The sequence below is a fragment of the Dreissena polymorpha genome, chromosome 15 (assembly GCF_020536995.1).
Source record: "Dreissena polymorpha isolate Duluth1 chromosome 15, UMN_Dpol_1.0, whole genome shotgun sequence".
Lineage (NCBI taxonomy): Eukaryota > Metazoa > Mollusca > Bivalvia > Myida > Dreissenidae > Dreissena > Dreissena polymorpha.
Genome location: NC_068369.1, coordinates 13,677,170 through 13,701,086, shown reverse-complemented (window position 1 = coordinate 13,701,086; position 23,917 = coordinate 13,677,170). Strand labels below are relative to the sequence as shown.

The 23,917-nt window shown below is 35.8% G+C and overlaps 2 protein-coding genes across 12 annotated transcripts in view; both read right to left on the bottom strand.

The window, feature by feature from the left end:
* LOC127859293 (irregular chiasm C-roughest protein-like) overlaps positions 1-23,917 on the bottom strand; it is a 305,644-nt gene that overhangs the window by 13,180 nt on the left and 268,547 nt on the right. For all 11 annotated transcript variants that reach the window (XM_052396541.1, XM_052396544.1, XM_052396545.1 and 8 more), the window contains 4 exons: positions 21,623-21,745; positions 15,459-15,776; positions 14,132-14,243; positions 13,228-13,379 (listed from right to left, as the gene is read on the bottom strand). In XM_052396541.1, coding sequence (XP_052252501.1) covers positions 13,228-13,379; positions 14,132-14,243; positions 15,459-15,776; positions 21,623-21,745 — 705 coding nt within the window. The remainder of the gene's footprint in view (positions 1-13,227; positions 13,380-14,131; positions 14,244-15,458; positions 15,777-21,622; positions 21,746-23,917) is intronic.
* LOC127859294 (uncharacterized) lies at positions 1,865-12,284 on the bottom strand. Its single transcript, XM_052396552.1, has 3 exons — positions 11,620-12,284; positions 9,195-10,183; positions 1,865-9,008 (listed from the first exon to the last, which is right to left on the bottom strand). Exons 1-3 carry the CDS (start codon positions 11,949-11,951, stop codon positions 8,665-8,667), a joined length of 1,665 nt encoding a protein of 554 aa, XP_052252512.1. The 5' UTR covers positions 11,952-12,284; the 3' UTR covers positions 1,865-8,664.

Genomic DNA, 23,917 nt, shown 5'->3' with positions numbered 1-23,917 from the left:
TAACAGATTTTCATCTGTTCTGGATAATGACAATTAACAGATGTCACCGTGTAGTGATTATATGTACATGCAAAAGGGCAGGTCTTGTGTATGATCTTTTCAGGCATTTTGTCAAAATATCCAGACTTATATAATGCTGTATATTAATAGTTGCACCTATATCTGTCAAAACTATGAAATGTACAAGATGTGTTTGTGAAACACTATGTACCCCCATATATTTGACCTTTGGCCTTGAAGGATGACCTTGGCCTTGACCTTTCACCACTCAAAATGTGCAGCTACATGAGATACACATGCATGCCAAATATGAAGTTGCTATCATCAATATTGCAACAGCTATGGCAAATATTATAGTTATAAGCAAACAACCAAAAAAACAAACAGACAGGGCAAAAAAATATGTCCTGCAGTATACTAATTAGTTTAAACCTATTTATTTTGGCTCGATTGCAGCAAAAGCCTATGGCTTATATGAAACGCTCTCGAGTCCATTTCCTGGGACTAGAACCAGTACTTGGTGTCTTTGGGGGAGATCTAAAGAACGCTCCCACTGTGGGAATCGAACCCATGACCTCCCGGTCGCTAGGCGGACACCATATCCATTACACCACGGCGACCTTAGTATAGACTGGGGGACATAAAAAAACAATATGTCCCCCAGTATAGCCTGGGGGACATCAAAATGGGAGTCACCATGAATTATTTTAAGATCACAAGTTTAACCTTAACCATGCTAAATTGTACAAATAACAATTTGGAAAATGCATGAAACATGGGAGGTGAAGTATGTTAAATACATCAATTCTGCACCTTGCACTTAATATAAAAATGAATTAACGATAATAGACTTCATTTTATTATATTGAAAAACGACAAAAGTACACATCAAATACATATAAAGGGTATTAAGAGTTGACAAATCTGTAAGTTTTGGCAATTTGTTGTTAATGTCCAACTTGCAAGCATTAAATACAAATATACAATTTTATCTGTTTACAAATCAATACACAAACATGTTTTGAATGGTATTACAGCAAAAAAAGGTATCAGCATAAAATATTGATAAAGGTTTCCAATAATTATTTTTTCTAGAGCAAATTATTTTTATTATTATAACAAAATATACAAAATATACAAAATATATGTACCATATCGACCCATTGGTGCAAAAAGGTACCATATGACATTTTGGTCAAAAATGACATTTTAGTATATTTCATTAGGATTTTGTATAATCTACATTCTGTAAAAATATCTAAGCTGTATCTTGTAAGGTTCCAAAGATGTAGGATTATGTAAAAAGGTACCAAGTGAAAATTGCAACATTTGTTTGTGCAAAAAGGTACCATATGACACATGGTACCTTGTTGCACCAAGGGTGTGTGGAAAATTTAAATACATATCAGTGCAAAAAGGTACCATATGACACATGGTACCTTGTTGCACCAAGGGTGTGTGGAAAATTTAAATAAATATCAGTGCAAAAAGGAACCATATGACACATGGTACCTTTTTGCAGACATGAAATGAATGTGTCCACATTGTTTTTATTATATCAATATGTTTAGTTGGTACCTTTTAGCACAACTATGAATACACTATCCAGACCCAGGTAACAATCAATTGGTTTATGTTGTACCTTTTGCCTCAGCAATGAATACACTTTCCAGACAGTGATAACACTATCAAACTATCCTGTTACCCTAAGTTGTCTTGTAATTAGCAGATGATAATTATGAGGGTGAAGTGTTTGCACCTTCATTTGGTGATTATTAAAGTGAAGAGAGCAGACAAATACTGAGATTCTATACATATGACTTTGTACACGTTATTTATAGAAGGAGATGGAAAATAATAAATCTGTAAGTATATTTTTATTGCCAAATTAAATTCATATACCAGATAGTAATGGAAACAATGAAAACATAATACTCAATATAATACTTGCATCCTTTTTGAAAGAGTTGATTTCTTTCCTATATGGTAGTAATTTATTTCTGGGAGCAGTCACAAGAAGAACATACTTTAAATGTACTAACGTTTCAAAAGGTAGCTTGTAATTTCACAGTTTTTACAGATATAAGTTTTCATTTTATTTAAACAGTATAATCAATAGATTCACTTTATGTTGGTATTTGCTTAACAGATAGAAGACGAGGTTTGGTCCGATGAAGAAGTTTATCATACATTTACACAAGAGGAACTTTTTGGACCTGTGATAGCAACGCAAACAAAAGACAATGATTACGACACTACAGATTCGGAAGATATTCCATTAGCTGATCTTGGTAGAAAAAAGAAGCAACCAGTTAAAAGGAAACTTATCCAAAGTTATAGTGAATCAGATCATGATGATAGTGCTGATGATGAAAATTACGATCCTAACAAAGATGCGATCAATTCAACTGATTCAGAATTCAATGTTAAGAAGCTGAAGACAAAAGAAAAGAGACGTGTGCTAATGAACAAGCAAAGAGAAACTGCATGGAAAAAGAAAACCAAGAAATTGAAAATTCGAAAGAAAATAATAAAAGGAGAATAAGTCAAAGTGTACTTGCCAAGAAATTGAGAGATAAAATAATATTGTTGCAAAACAGACGAAAGGTAGCCAGTGTAGCGGTTAATAGAGCACAGAAAATCAGCCAACATAATTGTACAATCGAGGCTATGATCAGAAAAGCCCATACAGGACGACTTGACACACTTATTGCTTGTAATGAGCTGCGCAGGGTCAGTATTAATGGAGATGGAAACTGTTTTTTCACGTCATTGAAAACAAGTGGAAAAATTGCTGAAAGTGCGTCTGAAATCAGATCAAATGTCTGTGACTTCATGACAACAAACGCAGACAAATATATATCTTTCTGTACTAGAAAGGATATGTTCAGTAAGGTGGAATTTCTCAATGAACTTTAATTGTTGAAAACAAGAGGACAATGGAATTTAGACATAGCAGACATTGTTCCTTTGGCCACAGCAAACTTTTACGGAAGTGTTGTTAGAATATATTCAAGTTCAATATCAACACCAGTGATTGACATAAAACCTGAACAAACAACAGAGAAAGTAATCAATCTAGCTTATATAGCAGTTCGAGGACAGGAGCACTATGATACCATTGATATAATTTCAAATGACAGTGATGCTAAACGTGACACAGATCCTACATGGGAGGTTGCAAGGGAATCTCTTCCTTCCACACCAAATGATGAATCAGACCATGGAAATATGCCTGTCGAAACAACCCCACACACACGTGCTTCATACAGAAGTCCTCCTAAGAAGCATTCAAGTCGAAAGAAAACACGGAACCCAGAAAAGTGGAAGCGGAATGTTAGAAAATTATTGAAAAGTGAAGGGAAGGAATATGTTTCTGCAACTGGGAGAGTTGTTGCCCCGAAAAAGGTCCACTCTCATAGTTGCCTCAAATGTCGTTTCAAGTGTAGCGAGAAATTCACTGAAGAGTAGCGGGAAGACATATTTTAATTGTACTATTCTTTGGGAAGTTATGAGCGCCAAAGACAGTATATCTGTGACATGGTACAAAAAAGCGCAACAAAAAGGAAAGTTACAGGCAAGAGATCTATAGCGCAGAAGTATTTCATGATACATAATGACCGGAAAGAACGCGTTTGTAGAAACTTCTTTATGAAAACATTGGACATCAACAGGAAAACAATTAATTACACACTTAAAAAGAAGAAACATGGGGCATTTGTTGCGACGGATATGAGAGGAAAAGATCCATCTGTAAACAAATAAGATACATGTACAGTTGAAATTGTAAAAAAAACACATTGAATCATTTCCAAAAATGGAATCTCACTACACACGAAAACAATACCTAGCACATGACTTAAACATTAAACAAATGTGGAAATTATATGTCAAAGATTGTGAAAAGAAAGGAATAACCAGTGTGAAACAATCAATGTATAGAAAGATTTTTTGTGAAAATTACAATTTATCTTTTTTCAAACCTAAAAAGGACCAGTGCTCCTTCTATACTTTATATGACAGAAGAAAGGCAGCAGGCACAGTAAATGAAACACTACAAAAAGAATATGATGAACATCAAGTACAAAAGAAAAAAGCGCGTGAAGAAAAAAACAAAGGATACAGAAAGAGCTAAGACAGACAAGAGTGTGTATGTGGCAACATTCGATCTGCAGGCAGTTCTTACAACGCCGTGTTCTTTAGTGAGTGAACTCTACTATTCAAGGAAACTATGCTGCTTTAACCTCACTATATATTCCTTAGGAGACAAGCAAGCTGTCTGTCATGTATGGGATGAAACCCAATGTAAACGGGGAGCATATGAAATTGCCACATGCTTATTAAAGAACACATAATCTGTCTGCCATAGAGGCAATGTCAATGAAATAATATATTTTTCTGATACATGTGGAGGTCAAAATCGGAATCAGTATGTAACTGTGTCACTGTTGTATACCATATCGCAAGTACCCAAACCTGAAAGCCATTAGCCACATTTCTACTTTCCGGCCATTCCCAAATGGAATGCGATTCAGTCCATTCAACCATTGAACGTGCCAAAAAAGTAACGCCAGTGTATGTTCCATCCCAATGGTGTACTTGAATTTCTCTGGCAAGAAAATCACAGCCATATGTAACTATACCAATGAAATACAATCATGTAATGGACTTCAAAGACTTTGTAAAGAAACATTGTACAAACCTAAAAACATCAGTCACTGGACAAAGAATAAACTGGCTTAAGGTAAAGTGGATACAAGTGCGAAGGGACAATCAAAGATCAGTATTTGTGAACTACAGCTTTGACGACAACCAATTTCAGGAAATTCAAGTACAGAAAACAACAAGAAAACAGAAAGGTGTTCATAACACTTGGCCAAATCGTGAGTCAGATTTAAAGCGTTGTTACGACACAAAACTGCCAATATTGATTCAAAAGAAAAATGACCTTGTTAATTTATGCTCAAAAGAAACCATTCCTGAGGAGTTAAATTCTTATTACGAGTCCTTACCGACGAGCAGTAAGGAAAAGGATTTTGTTCCTATGGAGTCAGATGAGGAAGATACTGATATCGAGTGAAGAATGTTGACATTGTGGATATTATGGGTGCTGTACATTTATGTCAAAAACTGAAATTTGCAAGATTAACTTTCAAAAATACTATTGTTTTTTAATCTCAACAATACTTTAATTGTTTAACTTTACAGATGTGTCACATCTTTATAGATGTTTATACTTAACTGTTGTTAATAAAGTGTAATCATCATATTCACTTTCCAGTTTTGTGTGGTGCAAAAAGGTACCATATGTCATATGGTACCTTATTGTGCCATTTTAGAATACAATCTACATAAATAGTTCATGCAAAAAGGAGCCAAGTGTGCATATGGTACCTTTTTGCATTTTGTTAAACTTAATATTGAATTATGCAAAAAGGAACCATATGACATAATTGATCAATTATCGCTTATTGATAAATGTAACATGTTCAATTTTTGCAGGGATGAAGGTTGTATTTATATCTAACAATATGCACAATTGCAGTCCTGAGTTGTATGTAGTAAATTAGATATTCACTTTCAAATCTTTAAACGCGTTTTTCTCAAAACTATCAAAATGTCACTTGGTACCTTTTTGCACCAATGGGGCGATATAACATGATACACTGCAACTTTGTTATATCGCGGTCCATTATATTGCGATATCCAATATATTGCAAGTCGGCTGGGGCCCCCATTGTTTTCACCCACTTTAATTTTCTGTGTAATCCTATATTCATAAATCCAGTTGGTTCGCAATTGTTTGCCTTCATTGTGCATCACATTCATGCTTGTGTACTGGGACAAACAAAATCCCACTTGCCCAACATCAAAAGTAATTTCATGGGTCACCTTTCACAAATTTCTCTATTGAATTTGCTTTAAACTGACATAATGCCAGCTGTTAATCCCTTTCTTCTTGATAATTGTATCAGCCAATCAGCGCTCAGAATACACACAGTCCCCACATGAAGGTTTAAACAATATCTGTGAACTCCACAGATCCATCTCAACAAACTTTGCACCTGATATACAGAGTAAATGACATGTTTTAAATTTAGAAGAAACATTTGCACAGTTTTTGCATAACCGATTTTATAATTTTTTTTATATAAATTGATCTTAGAGTGAGTTGTCTCCTATGCATTAAGAAGTTTTTATTCAGCATTCAAATATTAAATCCCATGCTTTCCACATGGAAGAATGATGTGATTCTACATAAGGTCTAATTTTTGCCTGCTTTTAATCAGTACAAACAATATCCAGCAAATACACAAGGAGTGTTTATTTGCGGCTTGATTTTGTAATCTTTCGTGAACAAAAAAATTGGGAATGCTTTTCGGATAACAAATTTTATTGTATATTTTTTTTAATACTTATATGGATTAATGTTTTTATGTTATACATATGTATAACACATGGAAATAACACATGATGCAGTGAATAGGTAAATAGCGTGTTTTAAAGTTGCAAAAGTATGCTAATCCATACATATACATGCATGAATGACATGACAAAATATATTGCGCGCCGAATATAATGTGATAGCAATCTTTGGACCTCACGAACTGCGATATAACGGAGTTGCAGTGTATTTTCAACAATTATTCATGAAAAATATACAACATTCAATTTAATTATCATTTAAAGAAAGAGCTCATAAATGTCATAATATATAAATATTCTTATATTCACACATCTAAAACAAGAGGGCTTGAAAGGCCCAAAGTCGCTCACCTGAGATAACAAGATATTATTGGGACAAATCTTCTGACCAAGTTTCACGAAGATCGGAAAATAAATGTGGCCTCTAGAGTGTTAACAAGGTTTTATTATAGCCATATAAGGAAAAATGCCCCGCCCCCTGGCAGCTATGTTTTTCAACCAACCGGCATCATTTTTGAAATCGTCCAAGATATTATTGGGATGAATCTTCTGACCAAGTTTCAAGAAGATTTTACAGTAAATGTGGCCTTTAGAGTGTTAACAAGATTTTACTATAGCCATATAAGAAAAAATGCCCCACCCCTTGGAAGCCATTTTTTTTTCAAGCAAACATAATTATTGTCCAAAACATCCAAGATATCATTGAGACCAATCTTCTGACCAAATTTCATAAAGATTGGACAATAATTGTGGCCTCTAGAGTGTCAACAAGGTTTTACTATAGCCATATTTATAGCCATATAAGGAAAAATGCACCGCCCCTGTTGGCCATGTTTTTAAAGCAACCAAAGCCATTTTCGAACTCATCCAAGATATCATTGGGACAAGTCTTCTGACCAGTTTCATGATGATCGGAAAATAAATGTGACCTCTAGAGTGTTAACAAGGTTTTACTATAGCCATATATGGAAAATAGCCCCGCCCCCTGGTGGCCATGTTTTTCAACCAACCGGCATAAGTTTTGAACTCGTCCAAGATATTATTTGGATGAATCTTCTGACCTAGTTTCATCAAGATTGGACAATAAATGTGGCCTCAAGAGTGTTAACAAGGTTTTACTATATATAGCCATATAAGGCCATGTTTTTAAACCAACCTGCATCATTTTCGAACTCGTCCAAGATATTATTGGGATGAATCTTCTGACAAAGTTTTATGAAGATCAGACAATAAATGTGGCCTCTAGAGTGTTAACAAGATTTTACTATAGCCATATATAGCCATATAAGGAAAAATGCCCCGCCCCTTGGCAGCAATGTTTTTCAAGCAAACGTAACCATTTTCGAACTCATCCAAGATATTATTGAAACCAATCTTCTGACCAAATTTCATGAATATTGGACAATAAATGTGACCTCTAGAGAGTTAACAAGGCAAATATTGACGCCGCACAACGGACAACGGACAAAACGTGATCACAAAAGCTCACCATGAGCACAAGGTGCTCAGGTGAGCTAAAAATACTTAAAATAATACATGTTAAGCCGTTTATCAATTTTAAGATTTGTTTCATGACAATGAGCATATGACATGAAGCAAGTCAAAAGAACAAGTCAGCATCAACATAGAAAGTTGTCATACATGGTTAAATCTTAGGAACATTAAAACATCTTATTTAAAAATGAACTTATATTTAAAAAAAAAATATATAAACTGTACGAAAATGTAAAATTCTTTACCTAAATACGATTTTGTATAATCTGCTAGGACTTATTGTGCCATTGAACGAAAAAATGAAATTGCATATATTATTGAATTTATATTGATGTTCTTTTTTCCGCTGGAATAACAATGAGATTTGAATTTTGTTGGCCCACAATAATCTGGTGAGTGTTGTAGAAGACAGACACTGGTCTGCTCAGTCCATCTTTCTTTTAAATCGAAAACTGCCTTTACGAAGGTAAAGCCTCGTCATTTCTGATGATAATCAAGTGAGGCAAATATAAAACACAACCTTAAACTGTATGACGTCATATGAAATAATCAAATTATTTTGTCGATGTCGAATGAACAACAGACATATTGTTTTCAACGTTATTTTAATTTATTTTGGTATGTGTGATTTGTTTATGCAATAATAGCAAAAATACACATTTTCTCGGACATAAACATCGAGGATCATGCCCTCGAAAACTTGTATTATCCCTATATTGATGTCCTTTTTTTCCGCTGGAAGAGCTATTGCAATTCAAAAACACTGAGTTTTGAATTGGGTTGTCCCACAATAATCTGGTGAGTGTTGTAGAAGACAGACACTGGTCTGCTCAGTCCATCTTTCTTTGAAGCCAAAGTGGCCAGTTTCTTTTTCCCCTCATAATCCACCTGTATGACAGTATTGGAATGGTAGCAACAGACAAGGACTTGTCCTGCAGGTGTGACGTGGACACCCCACGGATTTTGTAGTTCATGGTCAGTGAAGGTGGACATCAGGCTGCCATCCATGGCCAGTGTAAAAAGCTTGTGCTGGCAGTTGTTGGTGACATAGACCCGGTCAGCAGCAGGACTCAATGCACATTTGAACACTACAAATCATAGAACATGATATATAAACAAATAATAATTACTTGAAAAAATCTTTAAGTAATATCATATAAGTCCCTTAAGTGTTTTTAATTTCCACAGCAGGGAGTATATTGTATGTTTATATATTTGCCTATAGATGTATTTACCATATGTTCACTATTCAACTATATTAACAAAACATTTACCTGTACTACGGCCTGCCATATCCTCATAAAGCTTTTTCACCAGTGTCCCAGTCATTGTGTAGTGGTAGAGAGCAGTGCGAGAGGTGATATACAATGCTCCCTGATGGTGCGCAATTCCAACAGCAGCATGTGATAACTGTAACTTCCTCCCATTCACCAGCTGCCCAACGTTCACAGACATAAACTGAACACCAGCACCATCAAGAGTCACAGCCACCTCACTGGATGTGATTTGGCAAATGTCCCATGGAGAATCAGCCACAGCACAGTGACTGGACACATTGTAATGCTGGTCCAACAGTTTCAATTTCTTATTATATTTATCTACTATAATGATATGACCACTAGGCAGACTGCAAATGCCATGTATAAAATTCGGACTTGTGTCATTTGATATTTCCACATTATACTCGGACTTCCTCTTCAAAGTCAACACCTGGTCTGGATTCATCTTGAGAGTGTTAACAATCCTACCTAGACTAGACTGTTTAGACAGGTACTGCTCAATGTCAATGTTTGCCTGGAATATTATTGAACTCTGAACCTTAACTGGGCTCTCCATCAGAAACGACTCAGACTGTTGTATTTTGTCCAGACATTTTCGGCTGGCTATTAACTCCATTTCTTTCTTGCTCTTATCACAAAGGCCCTGTACAGCTTCACCGAGTTGTTGCAGTTCATCTTTGAATCTGTTGCAGTTGTCCACATCTTTTTTAAGAGAGGTTTGCAATGTGGTCCTAACTTCATCTAGTTCTTTCAAAGTTGCATTTTCTAGTTCATCTAAAGCAGCATTAATTTTTTTACGTTGCTCTCTGATTTCTTCCACTTTTTCACTATAGGATCCCTCTATGGACTGAATGCTGGCCTCTTGTACTCTTGTAAACTTGTTTAGTTCAGAAAGAATTGTTTGAATTTTGTTTGACAACTGCGGCATATCCACTGACAGCTTTTTGACTGATTCAGAAATTAGAGCCAAATTGGAACACTGTCTGAAATAGGAACAGGAGTCATTATTATCAATTATGAATTTTACATATATAATATCAAGGTGAAATAAAACAGCAGGGTAAAATTTATAATATTTCAAAGCAGGGTATGTATTTGTTAATATTTTGAGTCTAATTTAGTCTAAAGTATTTCCCCTAAAAGTGAAAAACCCTTATAAATTAAAGATTGTGCATTATTAACAATCAATAGCTCATTTAAATCTTGACATCTAGCAACAATGTCCTCAAATATTAACAATCTTGACATCCAGCAACAATGTCCTCAAATATTAACAATCTTGACATCCAGCAACAATGTCCTCAAATATTAACAATCTTGACATCTAGCAACAATGTCCTCAAATATTAACAATCTTGACATCTAGCAACAATGTCCTCAAATATTAACAATCTTGACATCAAGCAACAATGTCCTCAAATATTAACAATCTTGACATCTAGCAACAATGTCCTCAAATATTAACAATCTTGACATCTAGCAACAATGTCCTCAAATATTAACAATCTTGACATCTAGCAACAATGTCCTCAAATATTAACAATCTTGACATCTAGCAACAATGTCCTCAAATATTAACAATCTTGACATCAAGCAACAATGTCCTCAAATATTAACAATCTTGACATCTAGCAACAATGTCCTCAAATATTAACATTCTTGACATCAAGCAACAATGTCCTCAAATATTAACATTTAAACAGTGAGAGAACAACACTATACATGCTTTAAATAACTGACCTATGAAACTGTTCATAATCAAGCTCTTTGATTGATGCAAGTGATATAAACCTACTTTATTTTTAGCTCGGTTGTTTTCAGAGAAAACCCGAGGTATTGTCATAGCCAGCTTGTCCGTCGTCCGCGTCATGCTAAAACCTTAACATCAGCTCTAAAATCAAAGTGCTTCCACCTACAACTTTGAAACTTCATATGTAGATGCACCTTGATGAGTTATACACGCCACACCCATTTTTGGGTCACTAGGTCAAAGGTCACTGTGACCTCTAATATAAAACTTTAACATAGACTCTAAAGTCAAAGTGCTTCCACCTTCAACTTTGAAACTTCATATGTAGATGCACCTTGATGAGTTCTACACGCCATTACCATTTTTGGGTCACTAGGTCAAAGGTCAAGGTCACTGTGACCTCTAATATAAAACTTTAACATAGGCTCTAAAATCAAAATGCTTCCACCTACAACTTTGAAACTTCATATGTAGATGCACCTTGATGAGTTCTACACGCCACACCCATTTTTGGGTCACTAGGTCAAAGGTCAAGGTCACTGTGACCTCTAAAAAAAAAATAATCTGACAAGCTTTCGCAGCTGAGCGTGGCACCCGTTATGCTGTGCTCTTGTTTATAAATGTGGTCACTTTTAACTAAATGCAACTTAATGATCAAGTATTACATACCTGTGATTCAGTAAGACACAATCAGAGCAGCATAGCTGACTGTGGTCCTCACAGAACATTTTGAGTTTCTTGTTAGAGTGAACATCACATTTCAGTAGCAAATCCTCAATTGTCTTTGAAATAGGCCATTTATTTGCTTCTCCTCTTCCATATGTCAAATGGTTTGCAAATACTTGATCATGATAATAAAGGCATTTTTCGCAAAAACACTTCAAACAAGTTTCACAAAAACTATCAGCACTTGCTTGGATAGTTTTACTTTTGCAACCGTCACAATCATAGTCTTTCACTATATCTGAACTGGTATGAACTGAACCTACAGAAGTGGCCATTCTTATTAGGTATTGTGAACTGTTATCTGATAAAAAATGCTGTTTATTCAGTATTATTTTAAACACTTTTTTTTAAATCCGATGTGTTTTATCAAAATCATTATGTGCTGCATAAAGACACACAATTTGTAGTTAGTAAAATATTCAACATAATAAGCAACTTCACTCAGGTAAATAATGTAATTAACTTCACTCAGGTAAATAATGTTATTAACTTCACACAGGTAAATGCTGAATTATATTGCCTGTTTGAGCCAAAAATCCAATTCAAATACACACTGAAGTACAAAGTACAAAGCCCACAGTTAAGTTACAAAATGATATCGTAAATAGAGTGTTTAACATTTGCTGATAACAGGGGTATAAACCATTTTCTGAAAATGGGTGAAACTTGATACAAGTATTCAGTTAAAGGTACATGTACACAGAGTTTCACATTTAAAAAAGTCATAATTTATTTTTACAAATATGCAATATTTGGATTGGTACTAAATAATTATTAACACAAGACAAGAGGGGCTAAAAGGCCCAAAGTTGCTCACCTGAGAAACAAAAGAACTGACCTGTTCTGAGCTGCCAAATATATCATTAGAAGAAATGTTCTGACTAAGTTTCATGAAGATTGAACAATAAATGTGATTTTAAAGTGTTAACAAGGTTTTACTATAGCAATATAAAGGTAAATACCCCTCCCCCTGGAGCCATGTTTTTCAACAGACCGCAACCATTTTCGAACTCATCCAAGATATAATTTAAAGAAATGTTCTGACCAAGTTTCATGATTATTAGACAATAAATGTGTCTTCTAGAGTGTAAATAAGGTTTCACTATAGCCATAAAATTATGAGGAAATCTGTCCCATCCCCTGGCGACCATATTTTTTCAACCAACCAGAACCTTTTTTATACTCATCCAAGTCATTCAGAAAAATCTTTATGACCAAGTTTCGTGAAGATCAGACAATAGATGTGGCCTACTATAGCCATATAATGAAAACTGCCCAGCCCCCTGGCCGCCATGTTTTTCAACACACCGGACATCAGAAACTATTTTAAGCATAAAAAAACAGCACAATAATAAATGTGCTTAAAGTGTTGTCCCAGGTTTATCTGACTGGATTTTTTTATAAGAATAGCCTTCATTTATACACAAATTCCATTAGAGCAAAGAGTGTTGTCCCTGATAAGCCTGTGCGGACTTCACAAGCTAGTCTGGGACAACACCTTAAACACATGCATTAAGCTCAGTTTCTCCCAGAGCCCAGCTCAATGCTTACATAGGATGTTGAGGGAGTGCTCCACGGACGTGCTGCCGACGATGTTGGTTGCCTCGCACTTGATCACGTTGCCATGGTACTCCCGCTGTATCTGAGGTATCAGGTACACATTACGGCCCTCGTCTGGTATCAAGGCTCCATTCCGGTACCACCTGTAGGAACAATCACTGGCTATGTATATAAAGGTTACTTATGAACTTTCATAATTTACCTGCTTGAATTGCGTCTCATATTTTGTTCTCCCACATGTTTCATCAGAGAAATCATAGATAACAGTCAGTTAGTTTGATTAACCCTATACCCTATCACATCAACAAAGGAACCTCGCTCTGGAAAAACAGGACTTAATGCATGCGCGTCAAGTGTCACCGCAGATTGGCCCGTGCAGTCCACACAGGATAATAAGGGACGACACTTTCCGCCTTAAAATGATTTTCGCTAAGAAAAGACTTTCTTTAAACTATAAAAGCCATATTAGCAGCAAGTGTTGTCCCTGATTAAGCCCCCTTTTTCCAGAGAACAGATCAAATATATTGATCATAAATAAATTAAAATATATTCTTGCATATGGTCATTGATGGGCGAGCTATAATGTTAGTTATTTATTTTCCTATTCATTTTGTAAAATTTGCCATTGCCATAAAAAAATTTGTTTTAAATATACTGTGTTGTTCACTACAGCACAAATGGAGACTTAAATATTCAATTGTAAAGTTAATGTACAAGTGGTTTGAGACGTATTTAGTTTTGTGGAAATAAAAACCTGATGTTATTATGAGTGCAGGTGTCTTATGTACATTGTTATGTTTAAGAACTTACATACATTTTGATAACTTTCATAATTACACTAAGAAAAGATGACTTAAAAATTTGAAGAAAAACTAAAGGGAGTTTAGCGTCATACTTCCATACGATGTCAAACGGATTCGCCTCCCCTACGCAAGTAAACTTTACATCATCAAATTCCCTCATTGTCTTGTCAGGGTTGCTGTGAGTCATCCGGATCTTGGGAGCATCTGGAAAACACAGAACACACAGGAATGACAGAGATTGGCCAACATTTACCTGAAGCTTCTTCATGATAGAGATTGGCCAAAATTTACCTTAACCCCCTTAATGACAGAGATTGGCCAACATTTATCTAATGCTCCTCCATGACAGAGATTGACAAACATTTACCTAAAACCCCTCCATGACAGACATTGGCCAACATTTACCTAAAGCCCCTTAATATTGGCCAACATTAACATAAAGCCCCTTAATGACAGAAATTGGCCAACATTTACCTAAAGCCCCTCCATGACAGAGATTATCCAACATTTACCTAAAGTGCCTCCATGACAGACATTGGCCAACATTTACCTAAAGCACCTTCATGACACAGATTTGCTAACATTTATTTAAAGCTCCTCAATGTAGCGAAAACTAGACTCCAAAGCATTTATTTCAAAGGAACATTTCATTCTTCTACTACATTAAATTAAAATATTCCTGACCATTGCTTTAATAAATAGGTATAAACACTGATGATTTCTCTACATTTGTTCACAAGGCTTTCAAAACCGGATTCTTATTAAAATCCTGGCATTTTGATAGTGCAAAGACTTCACCAGCATTTGAGCCATGCTCTGTGAAAAAGGGGTTTAAAGCATGTGCATAGAGTGTTGTCCCAGATTAGCCTGTGAAGCCCACTCAGGCTAATCAGGGACAACACTTTCCGCTTGAATGATACGTTTCATTTCAAGTTAGTCTCTTTTTAGCAAAAATCAAGTTTAGGCGGAAAGTGTTGTCTTGATTAGCCTGTGCAGACTGCACAGGCTGATCTGGGACGACACTTTACTCACATGCATTAAACCCCCTTTTTCACAGAGCACGGCTCATGTATAGGTCCGTTATCTGTTCACTCACTGACAGAACAAAATAAGAATGTAATAAACAAGTATGCCCTCGATCATTCTTTATCAGTAACATGAATTCGACAAACATGGCATCGCTCTTGGAAAACAGGGCTTAATGCATGTGCATAAAGTATCTTCCAAGCCTGTGCGGATGACACTTTCTACCTTAATTGGATTGTCGTAAAGAAGAGACCTCCTCCAAACGAAAAATACCATCAAGCGGAAAGTGTTCTCCCTGATTACCACAGGATTATATCGCACGACACTTTAAGCAAATCATTAAGCCCCGTTTTCCAAGAGCAAGGTTCAAACGATCTTTCTCAGGCCCCTTACACTGCACGTCCAGAGTGGCCTGGGTCCACAGTGGTTCCCGATCCTTCAGCGCCTCGTTCCAGGCTCCACACTCTATCTTCTTGCCAGCATCACTCGACTGCGCTGTGATCGTCACTATCCCTGTTGTGTCCACCCGTTTCCGGTCTGGCTGCAAGGTCGTCACCTCAAACAGGTTCTCGGTGATGCGGACGTCGTCTTTCTTCCAAGTGATCTGGGCCATGGGTTTGCCGCTCAGGGCCTGGCACGTGATGTTTGTGGGCTTCTCAAGGATTACAGGGACCGTCACTTTACTGGAGAGTAATGGTGGACTAGGGGGAACTGCAAGGGAACAAATAAGGAACCATATAAGCCTAAGTCTGGGAAAGCAGGGCCTAATGCATGTGCATAGAGTGTCATCCCAGATTAGTCCGTCCAGTCTTCTAAGGCCAATCAGGGACAACACTTTGTGCTACTATGGAATTTTGCATTAAAAGGAAGTCCCTTCCAAACAAAATTCCATTCTTACGGGAAAGTGTTGCCCCTGATTAGCCTGTGCAGATTTCACAGGCTAATCTAGGATGACACTTAACGCACATGCATTTAACACCATTTTCACAGAGTAAGGCTTAAGGGAACTGCAAGAGAACCAGATCAGGTACCAAATGCAATTTATCTTCCTTCCTATGATAATGGTTGAAGCCATTTTGTAAGAAAACTTGTCTCCTAAAAACTAGTAAAAATATAATCTATTTTGTTTGTGTTGAAAGAATAGTCTACAGAAAATCTATTTTTTGTTTGTGTCCAAAATTACCTGTTTGGCTCTGAAAAAATAAGTCCATAAGAGTACTTTAAGGATGCATTTGTTATGCTAGTGATCAAGTCATTCAACAGAATTCTAGGGATTTAATTAATACACAGATTTTAGAGGATTAGTAGATCTTTATTTCTGTTAACTTTGTTTCACAAAATTACTTAAAAATGCAAACTGCCCCAACACATTAGTAAACTCACATAAATGTAATCACATTTCTGAAAATCAATACTTCTGAACTTACTGGTGCCTGTTTTTGGATCAAACTGTCTGTGTTTTTTTCCACACTTAATTGCATGTGGTTTACATTAAATTACTGCAGATTTTCAAGTTAATTACATAGAGGATATTTGTTGGATCCGGTGGATTATCGATTTTAATTCACGAGTGATCATAGAAAATAATATTTTCACGAGTGGCGCAGCCACGAGTGAAAATATATGTTTTCTATGATCACGAGTGAATTAAAGTCGATAATCCACCGATTCCAACAAATTTTCTTTTTATTTAATGCATTTTTCACAGTTTATATACATTGTTCAAGAGTTTAACTAACGAATTTTGCTGGGATAATGACGTCATTTCGTCAAAAAAATGACGTCATTTCACAGTAAACAATGAAAATTATCGATAATTCTCACTGATAATTTTCACTGTTTGAAACAGTGAAATTATCAGTTTTAATTCACTGATATTTCTCTATAAACCACCGGAAAGCATTAAATAAAAAAACACAATTCACACTCTATTTGCAATTACACTTAACATTTACTTCTGAGTTCTTAACCCATTTATGCCTTGTGTCTAGAAAAAAGGCCTTGGCAAACAGCGTGGACCCAGATGAGACGCCGCATGATGCGGCGTCTCATCTGGATCTGCGCTGTTTGCTTAAAGGAATTTCTGTAAGAAATATTCTAAATATAGAAATAAATATACTAGACATCCCTAATTTTGGAAATAACTTGATCCAATTTCGAAGGATGGAAGAGTCCGCTAGGCTTAAATGGGTTAATGTAATTGAACGGCGATATATTAAATTAACAAGAACACATAATACATCATTTTTTATCTTATTTTCATATTTTACAAACAATGTCCTACAACAAAATGTATGCATTTTATTAACAAGCATTAGGCCAGAGTTTTTTAATAAAATGATTTTCTGACCCGCCGACTATTATTTTTGACGAAACCAAAAAAAACCAAGAGCACCGCCTTGCGGGTGCAGACCGCTCATCTATTTTCTTTTTAAAGGTGAAGGGACTCTCATTTTCAACCACAAAGGAGGGAGGAGTGGAGTGAAGAGGGGTGTATAGTGTGGGGTTGTGGACATTTATTACATTATCTTCCAAAAAAGCGAAAAAAAAAAAAAAAAAAAAATCCGGGGGGGGGGGGGGGGGGGGGGGGTTTTGGGTGCGATGGTTGGACGGTATTTCAAACATAACCGTTTTAAAAAAAAAATGGGGGGGGGGGTATAGTGTGAGGGTGTGGTGATAATTTGTGAGATGATCTTAAAAAAAAAAAAAAAAAAAAAAATCAAAAAAAAAAAAATTGGGGGGGGGGGGGGGGTGGGGGTGGGGGGGGGTGGGGTGGGGGTATAGTGTGAGGGTGTGGTGGTCATTTGTGAGATGATCTTAAAAAAAAATAAAATAAAATAAAAAAAAATTAGGGGGGGGGGGAGGGGGGGAGGGGGGGGAGGGGGGGGAGGGGGGGGAGGGGGGAGGGCACGGGGGATGGTTTGGGTGAAGTCTATTGTGGTATGTCAGGTAAGAGTAGTTTCATCAAAGTATCAATCAAATCTAATCATAAATAAAGAAGTTATGGCAATTTTAGCAAAATTTAATAATTTGACCTTGAGAGTCAAGGTCATTCAAAGGTCAAAGTAAAATTCAAGTTGCCAGGTACAGTAACCTCATGATAGCATGTAAGTATTTGAAGTTTGAAAGCAATAGCCTTGATACTTCGAGTGATCGAAACACAAAATTTAACCATATATTAGAAGTTACTAAGTCAAAAAAGGGCCATAATTCCGTAACAATGACAACCAGAGTTATGCAACTTGTCCTTTTACTGTACCCTTATGATAGTTTGTGAGTGTTCCAAGTATGAAAGCAATATCTATGATACTTTAGGGGTAAAGTGGACCAAAACATAAATCTTAACCAAATTTTCAATTTTCTAAGTATAAAGGGCCCATAATTCCGTCCAAATGCCAGTCAGAGTTACATAACTTTGCCTGCACCGTCCCCTTATGATAGTTCATAAATCTTGCAAGTACGAAAGCAATAGCTTTGATACTGTAGGAATAAAGTGGACCTAAACACAAAACTTAATCAAATTTTCAATTTTCTAAGTATAAAAAGGGCACATAATTCTGTCAAAATGCCAGTCAGAGTTACATTACTTTGCCTGCACAGTCCCCTTATGATAGTTAGTAAGTGTTGCAAGTATGAAAGCAATAGCTTTGATGCTTAAGGAATAAAATGGACATAAACACAAAACTTAACCAAAATTGTCAATTTTCTAAGTATAAAAAGGGCACATAATTCTGTCAAAATGCATGCCAGAGTTATCTAACTTTGCCTGCCCAGTCCCCTCATGATAGTAAGTAAGTGTACCAGGTTTGAATGCAATAGCATTGATACTTACTGAGAAAAGTGGAACTAAACGCAAAACTTAACCAAAATTTTCAATTTTTTAAGTATAAAAAGGGCACATAATTCTGTCAAAATGCACGCCAGAGTTATCTAACTTTGCCTGCCCAGTCCCCTCATGATAGTAAGTAAGTGTACCAAGTTTGAATGCAATAGCATTGATACTTTCTGAGAAAAGTGGACCTAAACGCAAAACTTAACCGGACGCCGACGCCAACGCCAACGCCGACGCCGACGCCAAGGTGATGACAATAGCTCATATTTTTTTTTCAAAAAATAGATGAGCTAAAAATTATATAATTTCTGTTTCGGATTTTTTTTTCGGGTGCCATAAGCCGGGTTTTAGACACAAAACGCGTGTCGGGTTTTAGAGAAGTAATTTATTTAAAGCGTTTACCGATATCGCATTCAAATGTATCATAAGCGCTTTTGTAACATCGATCATTTTTACTCCGAAAACATGCAAAATGGTGGCGAGACCACGATGACTTTATACTGGTTTGGACTTATTATTTACCAGGATGCTAAAACAACAAAACAATTTATCAAAGCCACTAGTGACCAAACAATTGGCGATGTTGTGCGCAAACATGTTGTTAACGAACACGACGAAATCGCTTCATTTGAAGCGTCTAAGTCAATGATTGACACAGATAAGGTTAAGTGTGACCCAACTATGCCAGTGAATGTTTTGGTCGAGAGCGACTTAAAATGCATACATGCTATTTTAAAGTACCAATCCCCACAGGATCGTAGTATTATAAAAGAAAATGCATTTGATGTCCTAATGGCGATGAGGAGGAATTACTGCTACCTTCCATCTGCCAGGTAAACCATATGTAAAGTATTTAAGAAATTTTACAATTTAATATATGCAATATATTCATTATTTGGCAAACCTGTCATTGCAATTAGCAGGCTGACCAAAAATAATATTTTATTTATTTTTTATATTAACCCTTTCAGTGTGAGAACCGAATTTTGAAGGCCTTTGCAAACAGTTTGGATCCAGATGAGACGCCACAGAACAAATTTCCAAGCATGCAAAGGGTTAATTGCTTTATAATTGATAAAATACAAATATGTTTTGATAGTCTTGGCAAGGTGGTATATTTGACTTTTATAGTGACTTTTAAAAGATCTGTTCTTCATCAAAATGTAACATTGAAGGACATACTGTAGCCACTTTTTTCAAGGTGCAATGTATTAAATACAATTTTAAATAACCATCACAAGCTTAATCTTGTTTATTTTGTAACTAATAGATTTTGGTTTGTATTTTCTTTTAATACTCAAGCAACACTTGGCATATTTCATTTTTGAATTACATATAAAAGATGTTGTTTAAATAGAGGAATATTAAAGTGCCTAGGCAGTGACATGGGGGATTGGATGACAGATTAAGATTTTTTAATTTGAAGATTGACTTTGCCAGAGTTTTTTTTAAATTCAGATGTTCATTTTGTCTCAAAAGGAATTGCTTGCAAAAGACATATTTGCGTGTTTGTGCATTTTCATTTGTAACAGAAACTGTTTCGGATAAAAGAAAATTATGCAACTATAATTATATTCGTATGAAATGCAGGTCTGTTAATAAATGTGTTTATTGCTAAATATTTGTATGAGAATGTTTAGCACATAATAAATTTCATTGACATTTATTATTTTGGTCATGCAATATACAAAGAACTTCATACCATAACATTTTTAGCATAGCGCATTTTTGGTCACCATCTTTTTTTTCTTTTCTTTTTTCCGTCCTCCTACTGGACACTTTTTGGAAAAAAATCCGAAAATCATTTTATTAAAAAACTCTGGCCTTACAGTATTTTTTTTTCTTTTTCTACAAATTCTGAAAACTTTGCTAGAAGTTTATGCAACTCCTGAAATATATTTTACAAATTTCCAGACGAGAAATAGGAATTCGGGGCTTACTTTGATATAAGAAAGGTAAGGCCCGGTCAAGATTTATTTTAATGTCTGAAAATAAACGGCTGACCATAGGAAGTGTAAAGGTCAACTAATAGTTTTCACTTTTACCTACTAGTTCCTTGGCAAAGTATCGAAGTTACTGAGAAAGCTCACAATGTTTAGAATTGTGCAAAAAAGTAATATACAAGCCGCATACTGGGGAAACAAGGCCTTATGCATGTGCGCAAAGTTCCGTCCCAAATTAACCAGGACCGGTATTCACCAACCAATTCTTAGACTTAAGAATAAAGAATATACTTGGAACCAAGAAAAATGTGTTCAGTGTTTGAATATATACAGGCCTCCACTGGTGATTATGTCATTAACAAAATGTTCTATATGAAGAATAATATAGATAGAGATGTTTACTGCAGAGTTTGACTCAAAATTAAATAAATTATTGAATATTCTAATTTATTTAAAGAATTTTCTTTATTCTTAGACTTAAGTCTAATGATTGTTTGGTGAATACGGGCCCAGGCTAAATAAGGACGACACTTTTCACTTTTATGGAATTTTTTGTCTAAAGTAAGTCTCTTCTAAACAAAAATCCAGTCCAAGCAAAAAATTGTCCCTGATAAGCCTGTGTAGACTGCACAGGCTAATCAGGGATGACACTTTATGCACATGCATTAAGCCCAGTTTTATCAAAGCAAGGTTTCATTGTGATGAATGTTATTGTTGAAAGAAACAATTGCATAAGTCCAGGCCATGTCAAGTGCAGACCTCACAATGAAGGTAACACTTACTGAGGACTGTAAGAGCGGCCACCTCACTGACTAGCGGGGGTTCTGTGTTGGTGGCGGTCACCTGACATGTGTAGTTGGCGTCATCATCCAAACTGACCCTCTCTATCTTCAAACTGTAGTCCTCTGTAAACAATAAAATGAATAATAATAATAATAAATACTTGGGCTGTGCTCTGTGAAAAGGGGGTTTAATGCATGTGCGTAAAGTGTTGTCCCAGATTAGCCTGTGAAGTCCGCACAGGCTAATCAGGGATTACACTTTCCGCCTAAACTTGATTTTTGCGAAGAAGAGACTTTCTTTGAACAAAAAATATCATAAAAGCAGAAAATGTCATCCCTGATAAGCCTGTGCAGACTGCACAGGCTAATCTGGGGCAACACTTTACGAACATGCATTAAACGCCCTTTTCACAGACAAGGGCACAAGTATTTAGTATCCTTATTATTCATTCGACATTAATTTTCCTTGATTTCTGGGGTTGACCAATCCACAAATTTAACAAAAACACATGCAAAGTCCTTTTTTTTCTAAGAAATCAGAAATCCATGATTTAACGTGTCCACAAACAAGTACATTTTTTTTAAACGATGAAATGCTGAATAAGATAAATGATTTAACTACTGTTAGTACTGGTGATGATCGTTTACCTGGACTATCCCATATAGGAACTAAATAATTGTAATACAGACTTCAGGACTCACTACCTTGTATATCAAATTGGAAAAAAAAATCTTTAACCCTTTACCACTTAGAAACGTATTTTGACACATTTGTAGTCCCATAGAAAGTTAAATTTTATTTAATACCTTTCTTACTAAATTCATGTTTTAAAGGCTTCATTTCCAACCTTTGGATACAGCATAAAACAGCATAAAACCTGAACAGACTGCCAGTTGCTTGTAGGCTGTTCTGGTTTTATGCTGTTAAGTTTGCACATAGCGATTTTCATATGCTTCTGAGTGGGAGAGGGTTAATTGTGTCTCATCTTTGAGAAACTGTTTTTTACTGCACCACTGTAATGTGATTGCATTCTTAGTCATATGTATAACCTATATGGACGCTTTCACCAACTTGTCCACTCTGCATGAATTAATTTTAATTATCACTTAACTGATAATATTAATGAGTTTGAATTAATGGACACTGATAAAGATTGAATGGTTTGTGTCATGGAATGACCAGCTAATTAGCAATTATTGGTAATCAGCCATTATGGGTTTTTATCACAGCTATACGGTTACATAATCAGGAAAATTTGCATATTGGAGACCAGTGTGAAACTGTTGTAACTCCTAAACATTTTAGTTTTAGATACAATAATATTGCCCTGATCAGCCAATTATCCATATCTGGCTCAAGAATGTGACACACCCACCAATACTGTCACATTTTTCTGGTAAAGGGGCGACCTTTGGTTGAGGTGGGGGTTAGGGAACATTTGATGACCATAATTGTTTAAATACTAATAATGTATCCTGTAATAATTATACCGTGAGAGATTGAAAGAACACATTCAACATTCATCATTAAACTGTGGCTGTGATAAAGAAGGATACAATGAACAAGTATCCAAGTGTCTCAAAATGATTACAATTATAAGAAGTCTAAGTTAGTATTGTTAGAAATTATCACAAAATAATTGTAATTAGAACATTAGATCAAACTGTAAATACGAGTAAATAAGCCAAGTTCTGGACAACTGGGCTTAACCCATGTTTATAAAATGTTGTACCAGATTTGTCTCTGAAGTCCGCACAGTGTAATCTGGAAGAACACTTTTCCCTTTTATGGAATTTAAAAAAAAAAAGATCTCTTCTAAACAAAAATCCGGTTTAGGCCAAAAGTGTTGTCCTTTATTAGCCTATGCAAACTGCGCTGGCTTATCAGGGGCGCCACTTTACACAAATGCATTAAGATTATTTTTTCCAGAATGCAGTTCAAATAATAATATAACAAGGACTGTTTGTAAAACATGCATGCCCTCCGTATGGGCTGTCAGTTGTAGTGGCAGCCATTGTGTGAATACGTTTTTTGGCACTGTGACCTTGACCTTTTACCTAGTGACCTGAAAATCAATAGTTGTCATCTGTGAGTCATGATCAATGTACCTATGAAGTTTCATGATCCTAGGCGTAAGCTTTCTTGAGTAATCATCCGGAAACCATTTTACTGTGTCAAGTCCCAGTGACCTTGACCTTTGACCTAGTGACCTGAAAGTCAATAGGGGTCATCTGCGAGTCATGATCAATGTACCTATGAAGTTTCATGATCCTACGCGTAAGCGTTCTTGAGTT